This window comes from Pristiophorus japonicus, unplaced genomic scaffold (genome assembly GCF_044704955.1).
Source record: "Pristiophorus japonicus isolate sPriJap1 unplaced genomic scaffold, sPriJap1.hap1 HAP1_SCAFFOLD_138, whole genome shotgun sequence".
Lineage (NCBI taxonomy): Eukaryota > Metazoa > Chordata > Chondrichthyes > Pristiophoridae > Pristiophorus > Pristiophorus japonicus.
In genome coordinates, this window is record NW_027251050.1 from 1,136,487 (window position 1) to 1,151,265 (window position 14,779).

The 14,779-nt window shown below is 45.6% G+C and overlaps 1 protein-coding gene across 1 annotated transcript; it reads left to right on the forward strand.

The window, feature by feature from the left end:
• Positions 1 to 10,481: 10,481 nt before the first annotated feature.
• On the forward strand, positions 10,482 to 13,746 carry LOC139242584 (probable G-protein coupled receptor 139). Its single transcript, XM_070870431.1, has 2 exons — positions 10,482 to 10,605; positions 12,848 to 13,746. Exons 1-2 carry the CDS (start codon positions 10,482 to 10,484, stop codon positions 13,744 to 13,746), a joined length of 1,023 nt encoding a protein of 340 aa, XP_070726532.1.
• Positions 13,747 to 14,779: the final 1,033 nt, after the last annotated feature.

Consider the following 14,779-nt stretch of genomic DNA (forward strand, 5'->3'; position numbering starts at 1 on the left):
TGTTAAAGGAAGATCGTGTTTGACTAACCTGATTGAATTTTTCGAGGAGGTAACCAGGAGGTTTGATGAGGGTAATGCATACAATGTAGTGTATATGGACTTTAGCACAGCTTTTGATCACGAAGGATAAAACGCATGGGATCCAGGACAAAGTGCCGAGTTGAATCCAAAAATTGGCTTATAGGTAGGAAGCAAAGGTTAATGGTTGATGGATGTTTTTGTGACTGGAAGGATGTTTCCAGTGGTGTTCTGCAGGGCTCAGCACTGGGTCCCATGCTTTTTGTGGTACACATCAATGATCTCGATTTGAATATAGGGAGTCATCATCATAGGCAGTCCCTCGGAATCGAGGAAGACTTGCTTCCTCCCCCAAAGTGAGTTCTTTGATGGCTGAACAATCTAATATGAGAACCACAGACCCTGTTGCAGGTGGGACAGACATTCGTCGAGGGAAGGGCTCGGTGGGGCTGGTTTGCCGAGTGCTCCTTCCGCTGCCTGCGCTTGGCCTCTTCAGGCTCTTTGCGTTGAGACTCGAAGAGCTCAATGCCCCCCTGGATGTACTTTCTCCACCTCGGGTGGTCTTTGGCCAGGGTCTCCCAGGTGTCAGTGGTGATGTCGCACTTTACCAGGGAGGCTTTGAGGGTGTCCTTATAACATTTCGGCTGTTCTCCTTTGGCTCGTTTACCATGAAGGAGCTCCACATAAAGCATTTGCTTCGGGAGTCTCGTATCTGGCATGCGTATTATGTGGCCTGCCCAGCGAAGCTGATCGAGTGTGGTCAGTGCTTCAATACTGGGGATGTTAGCCTGGCCGAGGATACAGATGCTGTTGTGCCTGTCCTCCCAGGGGATTTGCAGGATCTTGTGGAGACATCATTGGTGATATATCTCCAGCGACTTGAGGTGCCTTCTATACAACGTCCATTTCTCAGACCCATGCAGGAGGGTGGGTATTACTACAGCCCTGTAGACCATAAACTTGGTGGTAGATTTGAGGGCCTTTTCCTCAGTTGGCCGAAGGCTGCACTGGCGCACTGGAGGCGATGTTGAATCTCCACATCAATGTCTGCCTTTGTTGATAAGAGGCTCCCGAGATATGGGAAATGGTCCACGTTGTCCAGAGACGCACCGTGGATCCTGATGATTGGGGGGCAGTGCTGTGTGGCAGGGATAGGCTGGTGGAGAACCTTTGTCTTACGGATGTTCAGCGTAAGGCCCATGCTTTCATATGCCTCAGTGAATACATTGACTATATCCTGGAGTTCAGCCTCTGAATGTGCGCAGACAGTTTGCAGATGACACTAAAATTGTTTGTGTGGTTGATAATGAGGAGAAAAGTCATGGGCTGCAGGAGGATATCAATTGAGGGAGTGCAGCGAAGGTTCACCAGACTGATTCCCGGGATGGCGGGACTGACATATCAAGAAAGACTGGATCAACTGGGCTTGTATTCACTGGAGTTCAGAAGAATGAGAGGGGACCTCATAGAAACGTTTAAAATTCTGACTGGGTTAGACAGGTTAGATGCAGGAAGAATGTTCCCAATGTTGGGGAAGTCCAGAACCAGGGGTCATAGTCTAAGGATAAGGGGTAAGCCATTTAGGACCAAGATGAGGAGAAACTTCTTCACCCAGAGAGTGGTGAATCTGTGGAATTCTCTTCCACAGAAAGTTGTTGAGGCCAATTCACGAAATATATTCAAAAAGAAGTTAGATATATTCCTTACTACTAGGGCGATCAAGGGGTATGGCGAGAAAGCAGGAATGGGGTACTGAAGTTGCATGTTCAGCCATGAACTCGTTGAATGGCGGTGCAGGCTCGAAGGGCCGAATGGCCTAATCCTGCACCTATTTTCTATGTATCTATGTTTCTACTGCTCAGGTGGGCAGAGCAGTGGCAAATGGAATTTAAGTCGGAGAAGTGTGATGTAATGCATTTTGGGAGGGCCAATAAGGAATGTTTATACACATTAAGCAGTAGGCCATTTAAAAGTGGGGATGAACAAAGGGACATCGGAGTGCATTTCCACAGATTCCTGAAAGTAGCAGCCCATCCAACAATTTCTTAAAAGTGGTGAGGGTTTCTGCATCCACCACTCTTCCAGGCAGTGAGTTCCAGATCCCACAACATTCTGCATAAAGAAGCCCCCCTCAACTCCCCTCTAAACCTTCCACCAACTATCTTAAAACTATGCTCCCTCATTATAGAACCCTCCGCCAATGCAAATTGGCCTTTACTATCCACTATGTCCAGGTACCTCAATATTTTGTACACCTCAATGAGATCTCCTCTCAGCCTCCTCTGTTCCAATAAGAACAAACCCAGCCTATCCAATCTGTCCTCATACCTAAAATTCTCCATTCCAGGCAGCATCCTAGTAAATCTCCTCTGCACCCTCTCTAGTGCAATCACATCCTTGCTATAATACGGCGACCAGAACTGCACGCAGTACTCCAGCTGTGGCCTAACCGAAGTATTGTACAATTTAAGCATAACCTCCCTGCTCTTATATTCTATGCCTTGGCCAATAAAGGCAAGCATTCCGTATGCCTTCTTAAGAACGGACAATCTTAGCTCTCAGGACAGATTGGATAGGCTGCCTTTGTTCTTAGTAGAAGAGAGGAGGCGGAGAAGTGACCTCATTGAGGTATACAACATTTTGAGGGCCCTGGATATAATGGATAGTAAGGGCCTATTTCCCTTGGTAGAGTGGTTCATTACGAGGGGGCATAGTTTTAAGGTGGTTCGTGGAACGCTCGGAGGGGATTTGAGAGGAGGGTTCTTCACGCAGAGGGTTGCGGGGTCTAAACTCACTGCCTGGAAGTGTGGTGGATGCAGAAATCCTCACCACATTTAAAAGGTGCTTGGATGGACACTTGAAGTGCCGTAACCTGCAGGGTTACAGACCTGGAGCTGGTAAGTGGGATTCGACTCGATAACCTCTTGTTGACTGGCGCAGATATAATGGTAAGTACTGCAGCGAATCGATTATGGCCAGAGTGATCTCCGGGACTAGTTTCCATCACCTGGATGGGTCAGAGAGGAATTTTCCCAGATTTTTTCTCCAATTGGCCTGGATTTTTATCTGGTTTTTGCATCTCCCAGAAGATCACATGGCGCCGGTTGGGGTGGAGTGTAGAATGTTTCAGTGTAAGGGGTGTTGTACTTGTGTGGGGTGGACTGGTTGGGCTGGGTGCTCTTTACCTTTCCGCCATTGTTCATTGTTCAAAGGTTTATATGTAATCTTCAGCGCTGCTGACCGAGGGCCGTGCGGCTCTTTGTCGGCCAGCACAGACACGATGGACTGAAATGGCCTCGTTCTGCGCTGAAAATTTCTCTGTTTCTATGTTTCGAAGATGTGGTGGAGGCAGATTTAATCACGGCTTTCAAAAGGGAGTTGGATAAGTAACTGAAATAAACATCATTTCAGAGTAATCAAGGTACCTTCTGGCAAATAACAGCCCGGGATATAGGCATGGTTTCCTGGGAATTTCTTTTTAGCATTATGTAAATAATAATGTAACGCTGTTGTTATTGGTTCAGAGCCATTCACGACATCCGAACTTCCAAATAACCTGAACAATAAAGGGTGAATAAATTGAAAAGTGGTATCCTAAATATATGATTGCACTTACGGAATGTTTGCCATATGCCTGACTCCCACTGCTTTATGCCTTCGCTGAAGCCCCATTTAAATTGTCCAATGACAACTGGCACCAGTTGCCGTGGTATCCTTTCTGTTCCCGTGACTCACCGGGACAGCCATGGTCAGGGTGTCCTCCATCACCGACACGTTACATTCTGGGACAAAAGCAAAATACTGCAGAAGCTGGAGATCTGAAGTACAAACAGAAAATGCTGAAAATACTCAGCATGTGAGGCAGCATCAGTGGAGAGAGAAAGAGAATTCAAGTTTCAGTTCGATGGCCTTTTGTCAGAACTCTATTTCTCTCTCCACAGATGCGACCTGACCTGCTGAGTATTTACCGCATTGTCAGGGTGACTTGGATAGGTTAGGTCAGTGGGCAAATGCATGGCAGATGCAGTATAATGTGGATAAATGTGATGTTATCCACTTTGGTGGCAAAAACATGAAGGCGGAATATTATCTGAATGGCGGCAGATTAGGAAAAGGGGAGGTGCAACGAGACCTGGGTGTCATGGTACATCAGTCATTGAAAGTTGGCATGCAGAAACAGTAGGCGGTGAAGAAGGCAAATGGCATGTTGGCCTTCATAGCTAGGGGATTTGAGTATAGGAGCAGGGAGGTCTTACTGCAGTTGTACAGGGCCTTGGTGAGGCTTCACCTGGAATATTGTGTTCAGTTTTGGCCTCCTAATCTGCAGATGGACGTTCTTGCTATTGAGGGAGTGCAGCGAAGGTTCATCAGACTGATTCCTGGGATGGCGGGACTGACATGAGGAGAGACTGGATCGACTGGGCCTGTATTCACTGGAGTTTAGAAGAATGAGAGGGGATCTCATAGAAACATATAAAATTCTGACGGGACTGGACACGTTAGATGCAGGAAGAATGTTCCCGATGTTGGGGAAGTCCAGAACCAGGGGACACAGTCTTAGGATAAGGGGTAAGCCATTTAGGACCAGATGAGAAGAAACTTCTTCACTCAGAGAGTTGTTAACCTGTGGAATTCCCTGCCCCAGAGAGTTGTTGATGCCAGTTCGTTAGATATATTCAAGCGGGAGTTAGATATGGCCCTGATGGCTAAAGGGATCAAGAGAAAGCAGGAAAGGTGTACTGAGGTGAATGATCAGCTGTGATCTTATTGAATGGCGGTGCAGGCTCGAAGGGCCGAACGGCCTACTCCTGCACCTATTTTCTATGTTTCTATGTTTCTATGTACAATATTATCCCAGCTCAACGAGCAGCGCTACCTCAGTGTCTGTGACTGAGAAACAACTTCAGCACCTTCCCAAAACGTCAGCCGCGGAGGGAGCCCAGTTGAAGTCACTACATTGGGGAGTTCATCGCAAGAGTCAATACAAGGGTAAACCCTGGGGAAGTAGAAATGATCAGGAGACGTAAATCAAGAGTTAGGTAATATAAGTTGGCGGTATTTCCTTAGCATTATATCAGGAGAGTGTTCCTTTAATGGACTTTTACATCAGATTGAGGTGAAATGAATAGAGTGCTTGGCCGGTATGGACATACGAACATTGACGGACAGGTAAAGGCCCTGTGGTTCCTACACAGTGTCTCACAATATATACACTCCGCACCTCACATAAAGACCGTGTGATCTCCTGGAAGAGGCGAAATACCAGATAAGAACCCAGGCCAAATCGGGGAGGAAAATTCTGCAAAACTCCTCTCCTATCCATCTAGGCAATCGAAAGTAGACAATGTGATCACTCTGGCCCTGAATTCCCTAAAGTACACACCCTTTGTACGAGCCACAAGCAGGTCCAGCACTCACTTGAAGGAATTCAGCGAATCAGCATCCATCGCTCGAGGTGGCAGCCTATTCCAGGGGTCTATTCTCTGGGAACAAATCCACCTTCTGACTGGATGTGTTTGACGGGATAGTGTCGAAGGAGCTTTACTCTCGATTTAATGTGTGCTGTATCTTGTCTGATAGTGTTTGATGGGATAGTGTAGAGGGAGATTTACTCTGTATCTAACCCTTTGCTGTGCCTGCCCTGGGAGTGTTTGATGGGAAAGTGTAGAGGGAGCTTTACTCTGTATCTAACACATGGTGTACCTGCCCTGGGAGTGTTTGATGGGACAGTGTAGAGGGAGCTTTACTTTGTATCTAACCCATGCTGTACCTGCCCTGGGAGTGTTTGATGGGACAGTATAGAGGAATCTTTACTCTGTATCTAACCTGTGCTGTACCTGCTCTGGGAGTGATTGATGGGACAGTGTAGAGGGGGCTTTATTGGCTATCTAAGCAGGGCTGTATCAGAACTGAGAGTGTTTGATGGGACAGTGGAGATGGAGCTTTTCACCGTATCTGGCTAGTGCTGTGCCTGCAATGGGAGATTTTTTGTGATACAGGATAGAGGCAGCTTTACTCACTACCTAACCAGTGCTGTATCTCAACTGGGCGTGTTTTATGGGAATGTGTAGAGGGAGCTTCACTCTCCTGATATCTCCTAGATCTGGCCTTACACGACTTGAACTTGTGACCCCTGCTGCGCCCTAACCTGTGTAATTGGATCAAACAGTCAACTGGAAAACAATCTATTCCCTTCATCATTTAGCCCTTACTCTATGCTTCTCTAAAGCGCAGAGCCATGAAATCTAAAATACTTTAGAGTGGGAATTATTCTTGTGGCCCTCCTCTGCACCCTTGCCAGAGGCTCAACGTCACATAATGGCCCCAAGTTTCCACACGCTACAAAACGGGCGCCCCTCCGAGCTGGGCACCCGTTTTTCGCGCCGAAAATGGCGCCGGAAAAAAAACGTGCGATTCTGGAGCGCCCTGCAGCTCCATGTCTGCCTGGCGCGGCGCCCAGGGGGGCGGAGCCTACACTCGCACCGATTTTGTAAGTGGGAGGGGGCGGGTACCATTTAAATTAGTTTATTTCCTGTCGGCAACCCTGCGCGTGCACGTTGGAGCGTTCGCGCATGCTCAGTGTGAAGGAAACATTGGCCCTCGGCCATTTTTGTAGTTCTTTGTAGCTGTTTAATTTTTGAACATTTTTGAATAAAAGCACATTGCCATCAGCACATCAGCACTGAGGCTTCTTGCAGCAGTGAGAAGGTGCAGGAAGCCTCAGAAAGTTGAGGCAGTCGTTTCCCGACGGCCTCCCCGCCCTGCCGTCGGGAATGGCTGCTCAACTTGTGAGGCTTCCTGCAGCCTTCTCACTGTCTCCTTCCTCCTCCCCCCGCCCCCGCGGGAACGGCTTCTCCCCCTCCGCTGCGTTTGGTCGGTCGGTTGGTCGGTCGGGCCTGCACTCCCTCCCCCCGCCCACCGTCGGCAACGGCTTCCCCCACCCCCCCCCCCGCCGTTGGTAACGGCTTCCCCCCACCCCCCCCCGCCGTTGGTAACGGCTTCCCCCACCCCCCCCCGCCGTTGGTAACGGCTTCCCCCCACCCCCCCCCGCCGTTGGTAACGGCTTCCCCCACCCCCCCCCGCCGTTGGTAACGGCTTCCCCCCACCCCCCCCCGCCGTTGGTAACGGCTTCCTCCTCCCCCCCCCACTTGCTCCATTCTAAGTTAGTTTGGAGTACATTTTCACTGTGGAAACTTTCAAATCAGGCGTCAGTGGCCGGACACGCCCCCTTTTGAAGAAAAAATTCTGTTCCAAAGTGAAACTGTTCTAACTGACTAGAACTGCAGAAAAAAAAATGTGGAGAATTGCGATTTCTAAGATAGTCCGTTCTCCACCAGTCCTCCTAAAAATCAGGCCCAAATCATGCGGAAACTTGGGCCCAATGTGAGGAGACAAAAAATGGGCACAGTATTCCAAGTGATGCCAAACCACAGTCTTGTATAAGGACAACATAGCAAGTTTTGCATTAATCAATTGTCCGTTGAATGCACTCCAAAACTATATTTGCTCTAGCTATTGCTCTACATGAGTGCTCATGAACCTTCAGGAATCAGTTGTAGAGAAGTTGTTGGTTGTAGTGAAGTAAAAGAGGAAATAGCAGAATCCTTGACCATAATTTTTCAGTCCTCTTTGGATTTGGGCATGGTGTTGGTGGACTGGAGGACAGCTAATGTGGTGCCCTTGTTTAAGAAGGGAGAAAGTGATAGGCCAAATAATTACAAGCCTGTAAGCCTAAGCTCAGTGGTGGGCAAATTATTGGAAAAAATCCTGAAAGACAAGATAAATCAACATTTTGAAAGGCAAGGACTCTCTTCCCCAGTCTCAATCTGTCTCTCCTCCAGTCTCTCTCTCTCCTCCCAGTCTCCCTCTCATCCTCCCAGCCCCACACAGTCTCTCTCTCTCTCACTCACTCACTCCCTCCCTCCCTCCCTCCCTCTCTCTCTCTCTCTCTCTCTCTCTACCCAGTCTCTCTGTCCCCCGAAACATTTCCCACTGTCCCTCTTTCCCCCGGTCTCTCTGAACTAAATATTCCAGGTCACTTAATTTTTAGAAGAGACGGTGAAAATGAAAAATGAGAAGAGGTAGCCCTGGCAATAAAGGATGGGATAAAGACAACAGAGAGAAAGGATCTTAGCTCGCAAAATCAAGAAGCAGAATCAGTTTGGGTGGAGGTAAGATTCAGCAAGGGCCAGAGAACATTGGTGAGTGTTCTTTATAGGCCCCCAAACAGTAATGGTAATGTAGGGCACAGGATAAATCAGAAAATTAGCTATCTCTATGGGTATGAGGGGCGAGTTGGCTAAGTTAGATTGGGAAACTACATTAAAATGTATGATGGTAGACAAGCAATGGCTAGCATTTAAATAATTAATATACAATTTACAGCAAGCATACATTCCTTTAAGGCACAGGAATCCCACAGGAAAAATGGTCCAACCGTGGCTAAAAGGACAAGTTAAAAATCGTATTAGATCAGAGGAAGAGGCTTATAATGTTGCCAAAAAGAGCAGCAAGCCTGATGATTGGGAAGATTTTAGAAGTCAGCCAAGGATGATCAAAAAATTTATAATAGAAACATGGAAACATGAAAAATAGGTGGAGGAGCAGGCCATTCGGCCTTTCGAACCTGCACCATCATTCAATATGATCATGGCTGATCATGTAACTTCAGTACCCCATTCCTGCCTTCTCTCCATACGCCCTGATCCCTTGAGCCATAAGGGCCACATCTAACTCTATTTTGAATATATCCAACGAACTGGACTCAACAACTTTCTGTGGTAGAGAATTCCACAGATTCACAATTCTCTGAGTGAAAAAGTTTCTCCTCATCTCGGTCCTAGATGGCTTACCCCTTATCCTTAGACTGTGACTCCTGATTCTGGACTTCCCCAACATCGGGAACATTCTTCCTGCATCTAACCTGTCCAATCCCGTCAGAATTTTATATGCTTCTATGAGATCCCGTCTCATTCTTCCAAATTCCAGTGAATATCAGAATAGTCGATCCAGTCTTTCTTAATATCTCAGCGCTGGCATCCCGGGAATCAGTCTGGTGAACCTTCGCTGCACTCCCTCAATAGCAAGAATATCCTTCCTCAGATTATGAGATCAAAACTGCACACAATACTCAAGGTGTGGTCTCACCAAGGCCCTGTACAACTGCAGCAAGACCATCCTGTTCCTATACTCAAATCCTCTCGCTATGAAGGCCAACATGCCATTTGCTTTCTTAACTGCCTGCTGTACCTGCATACCTACTTTAAATGACTGATATACCATGACACCCAGGTCTCGTTGCACCTCCCCTTTTACTAATCTGTCACCATGCAGATAATAATCTGCCTTCCTGTTTTTGCCACCAAAGTGGATAACCTCACATTTATCCACATTATACTGCATCTGCCATGCATTTGCCCACTCACCTAACCTGTCCAATTCACCCTGCATCCTCTTCGCATCCCCCTTACCCCTCACAGTGCCACCCAGCTTAGTATCATCTGCAAACTTGGAGATATTACATTCAATTCCTTCATCTAAATCATTAATGTATCTTGTAAATAGCTGGGGTCCCAGCACTGAAGCTTGCGGTACCCCACTAGTCACTGCCTGCCATTCTGAAAAGGACCCATTTATTTCTTCCTGTTTGCCAACCAGTTCTCTATCCACGTCAATACATTACCCCCAATACCACGTGCTTTAATTTTGCACACTAATCTCTTGTGTGGGATATTGTCAAAAGCCTTTTGAAAGTCCAAATACATCACATCCACTGGTTCTCCCTTGTCCACTCTACTAGTTACATCCTCAGAAAATTCTAGATTTGTCAAGCATGATTTCCCTTTCATAAATCCATGCTGACTTGGACCTATCCTGTCACTGCTTTCTAAATTCACTGCTATTACATCTTTAATAATTGATTCCAACATTTTCCCCAATACCGATGTCTAGCTAACCGGTCTATAATTCCGTTTTCTTTCTCCCTCCTTTTTTAAAAAGTGGGGTTACATTAGCTACCCTCGAATCCATAGGTACTGATCCAGAGTCCATGGAATGTTGGAAAATGACTGCCAGTGCATCTACTATTTCAAGGGCCACTTCCTTAAGTACTCTGGGATGCTGACTACCAGGCCTTGGGGATTTATCGGCCTTCAATCCCATCAATTTCCCTAACACAATTTCCTGACTAATAAGGATTTCCCTCAGTTTCTCCTCCTCGTCAGACCCTCAGTCCCCTATTATTTTCTGGAGGTTATTTGTATCTTATTTAGTGAAGACAGACCAAAGTATTTGTTCAATTGGTCTGCCAATTATAGCGAAAATAGAATGAGAGTAAACTAGTGACAGACACACAAACAGGATGTAAAAGCTTCTATAGGTATTTAAAAAGGAAGTGATTAAGGAAAATAACTGTGGGTCCCTTACAGGCTGAGACAGGAGAAATTATAATGGGGAATAAGGAAATGGCAGATAAATTAAACAAATACATTGTGTCTGTCTTCACAGAAGAAGACGCAAAGAAACTCCTGTATATGGTGGAGAACCAAGTGTTTAGCGAGAATGAGGAACGGAAAGAAATTATTATTAGTAAAAAAATAGTACTGGAGAAATGAATGGGACTGAAAGCTGATAAATCCCCTGGACCTGATGCTAGGGCTTCGAAACAGGTGACTACAGAGATAGTGGATGCATTAGTTGACATATTTCAAAATTCCATAGAGTCTAGAACGGTTCAGGCAATTGGAAGGTACATAATTTAAGAAAGAAGGTAACGAGAAAACGGGGAACTACAGACCAGTTAGCCTGACATCAGTAGCAGGGAAAATTGGAGAATCAATTATTAAGGTTTTGGTAACAGGCCACTTAGATGATCGGATTAGGCAGAGTCAACACGGATTTATGAAAGTAAAATCATTGTTGAAAAATCTGTTTTTTGACGTTGAAACTAGCAGAATAGATAAGGGGCAACCAGTGGATGTGGTGTATTTGGATTTTCAGAAGGCATTCTATAAGGTGCCACACAAGAGGCTATTGATCAAATTTATGGCTCATGGGATTGGGGGTAATATACTAGCATGGATTGAGGATTAGTTCATGAACCGAAAACAGAAAATAGGAATAAACGGGTCTTTTCGTGTTGGCAGTCTGTAACTAGTGTGGTACCGCAAGGATCAGTGCTTGGGCCCAGCTAGTCACAATCTATATAAGAACATAAGAAATAAGAGAATAGGGAAATAGGAGCAGGATTAGGCCGTCCGGCCCCTTGAGCCTGCTCCGCCATTCAATAAGATCATGCCTGATAAGCCTCTACTTCCCTTAAACCTATTCTCTTAAACCTTCACTCCCTTAACATACAGAAATCTGTCTATCTCCATCTTAAATATATTCAACAACACGCCTTCTGCAGCTCTCTGGAGCAGAGAATTCCAAAGATACATGACCCTCTAAGAGAAAAAATTCTTCCTCATCTCCGTTTTAAATGGGCAACCCCTTATTCTGAAACTATGCTCCCTAGTTCTAGATTCCCCCACATGGGGAACCATCCTCTTTGCATCTACCCTGTCGAGCCCACTCAGAATCTTATATGTTTCAATAAGATCACCACTCATTCTTCTAAACTCCAAAGAGTACAGATCCAACCTGCTCAAACTTTCTTCAAAAGGCATTCCTTCAATGCAGGAATCAACCTTGTGAACTTTCTCTGACCTGCTTCCAATGCAAGTATATCCATCCTCAAATAAAGAGACCAAAACTGTACGCAGTACTCCAGCTGTGACCTCACCAACAGTTTTTGCAAGACTTCCCTACTCCATCCCCTTGCAAGAAAGGCCATCATTCCATTTGCCTTCCTAATTACCTTCTGAACCTGCATGCTAATTTTTTTGCATTTCATGTGCAAGGACCCCAGATCTCTCTGTACTGCAGCATTCTGTAGTCTCTCTCCATTTAAATAATAATCTGTTTTATATTCTTTCTACCAACATCACATTTTCCCACATTATACTCCATCTGCCCATTTTGTGCCCATTCACTTAACCTATCTAAATCCCTTTGTGTCCTCGTCAAAACTTGCTTTCCCATCTACCTTTGTATCATCAGCAAAATTGGCTACAGTACCTTCATCCAAGTCATTAATACACATAGCAAATAGTTCAGGCCCCAGCACTGATCCCTGTGGCACCCAATGGTTTCAGTTAGCCAACTGAAAAATGACCAATTTATCCAGATTCTCTGCTTTCTGTTAGTTAGCCAATCCTCTATTCAAGCTAATATATTACCTGTAACTTTTACTGGTACCAGCTTTTTATTCCAAATTATTTGACATCATCTACTTCACCCTGTTAAACCTACGTGTTGGGGCATCAGAATTCATGGGGGAGCAGACACTGGCTGAAATGGTGTTGATGCCTCAATGAAGCCAACTTCTCTTTATTTAAGTAATGAATGACCGGCCTGCTGGTGGGATTTTCCAAGGCTCGGCCAACAGACCAGCGCAAATCTGGGTCGATGCAGGAATGGGCGAACGGCAGGAAGAATCACTTCTCACCTAATTTCCATAACTTGCGGTTTGTGTCTGTTTGGTGCATTTAAAGGACATCAAATCTGGCCCCTTTGGATCCAAAAAATTGTCATACTCCAGGAAAGTTATTCTTCTCAAGGCAATCCTGGAAAACAGCTCCTTTTGTCTCATTAGAGGGTGTGAACTGAGTGACATGGAAGGGGAGAGTGGAGATAATTGTAAGAAGCAAAGGATGACTTGCCAGGCGAATGTGTAATGGAGATTACTGTGGTTGCGAGTTTGTTGACTGTTTTTTCTTGTTTCTCACAGTGAACCTGGTGGCAATTTGGATTCTATCCCGGAGGAAGTGCGGGCTATCCAGGTGTATCACTCTCTACTTGCTGGCCATGGCAGTGGCGGATCTGATGGTGCTTATTACAGAAGTGATATTGAATCGCATTATTTACTATTACTTCCCAAACTCTTCCCTGTACATCACCCCTGTATGCAGTTGCATCATTTTCCTGGTCTGTGCGGCGAAGGACAATTCTGTCTGGTTAACCGTCGCCTTCACCTTTGATCGGCTCATTGCCATTTGTTACCAGAAACTGAAAGCGGTATATTGCATTATGAAAACGGCATCTTCAGTGATTGCAGCAGTGTGTCTACTGTTGTGCTTGAAGAACATTCCCTGGTTATTTTCATTTGAACCTGTCTATATCATTGACAATGTACCATGGTTCTGCCAATCAAAGCCAGAGTTTTACACGTTACCAGCCTGGATTGGGTATGATTGGCTCCACCGAATCCTCAGCCCATTTTTGCCCTTTTTCTTTATTTTTCTCTTTAATGGTCTGACCGTAAGGCACATTTTAGTGGCCAACAGAGTTCGCAAGGGATTGTTGTCCAATCAAGGCGAGGCTCAGGTAGATTCAGAAATGGAGAACCGAAGAAAATCCATGATTTTACTCTTCACCATATCAGGCAGCTTCATTATGTTATGGATGCCCTATGTCATTAACTTCTTGAGATATAGAATCTTAAATACTTATTATTACAAAGATCCATCTGATCCTGGATATATACTACAACAGGTGGCGTATATGTGTCAGCTTACCAGCTCCTGTACCAACACCTGCATTTATGTAGTAACTCAGGCTAAATTCAGAGAGGAGTTGAAAAAAATTGTCCGAACTCCATTTACACTCATTGTTAAGTTACTCAAATAAACACAACTGAAGTCACTTGAGAACTAACTTGCTGGAATTTCTAATTACATTCGTAGCATTGCCAGCAATGTTATGGCACAGACTCTGAAAGTGAGGAACTTTCTGTAAATACATAGGCCTGGATTGTGCGCTCAGCACCGCAACTAATGGTGAGTACTCTGGAATTTGAATCCAGCAATCCGAGTTCAAATCTCGGTGGAACCTGAATTCTTGTTGTGCCAGCTGCTGGAAGCGTGCCTACGGATTGTGCTGCTGGCATCCGAGCGGAATGTGAACTATTACTGTAAGATCGTGCAGCCCCACAAACCTCAGAGTACTCTGCACTCTATTACATAGCATCAAAGAGCAAATTCACAAAGGAAGGTCCCCATCAGGTAAATTCACGTGACCCGAAGGATGTGATTTCACTGGAGAATGTACATTCATGAGGATGTTGCCAGGAGTGGAGAACCTAAGCTGTGAGGACAGATTAGATAGTTCGCATTGATTTTCATTGGAACAGAGGAGGCTGGCGGGAGATCTCATTGAGTTGTATACAGTTATGAGGGGCCTGGATAGAATGGATAGAAAAGGGCCTGTATCCCTTAGCAGAGGGGTCAAAAGCGTGGTAGAGGCAGAAACCCTCACCACATTTAAAAAGTATTTGGTTGTGCACTTGAAGTGCTGCGACCTACAGGGATACGGACCGAGAGCTGGAGACTGGGATTAGGCTGGATAGCCTCTTGTTGGTCGGTATGGACACAATGGGCCGGAAAGGTCTCCATCCGTGCTGGAAATTTCTCTGGTTCTATGATTCTATGAAGATTCTATGAAAATTCTGCAGGTACTCAGCAAGTCAGGTCGCAGCTGTGGAGAGAGAAACTGAATTCTTACGAAAGGGCATCGACCTGATATATTAAATCTGTTTCTCACCAAATGCCTGACTTGCTGAATATTTACAGCATTTTCTGTTTGAACTTCAAATATGCAGCATGCGAAGCAGTGCTTTAAAGCAATTTGATATCAGGATTAGCGGGGAGTTGTCTCGACCTGT

What these genes read in the sequence shown, in the direction of transcription:
- LOC139242584 (XM_070870431.1), top strand. Translation starts at nt 10,482, where the DNA reads ATGGCAGATAAATTAAACAAATACATTGTGTCTGTCTTCACAGAAGAA. An exon ending in ACGGAAAGAAATTATTATTA is followed by an intron (nt 10,606 to 12,847) that starts GTAAAAAAATAG and finishes TGTTTCTCACAG; the next exon opens with TGAACCTGGTGGCAATTTGG.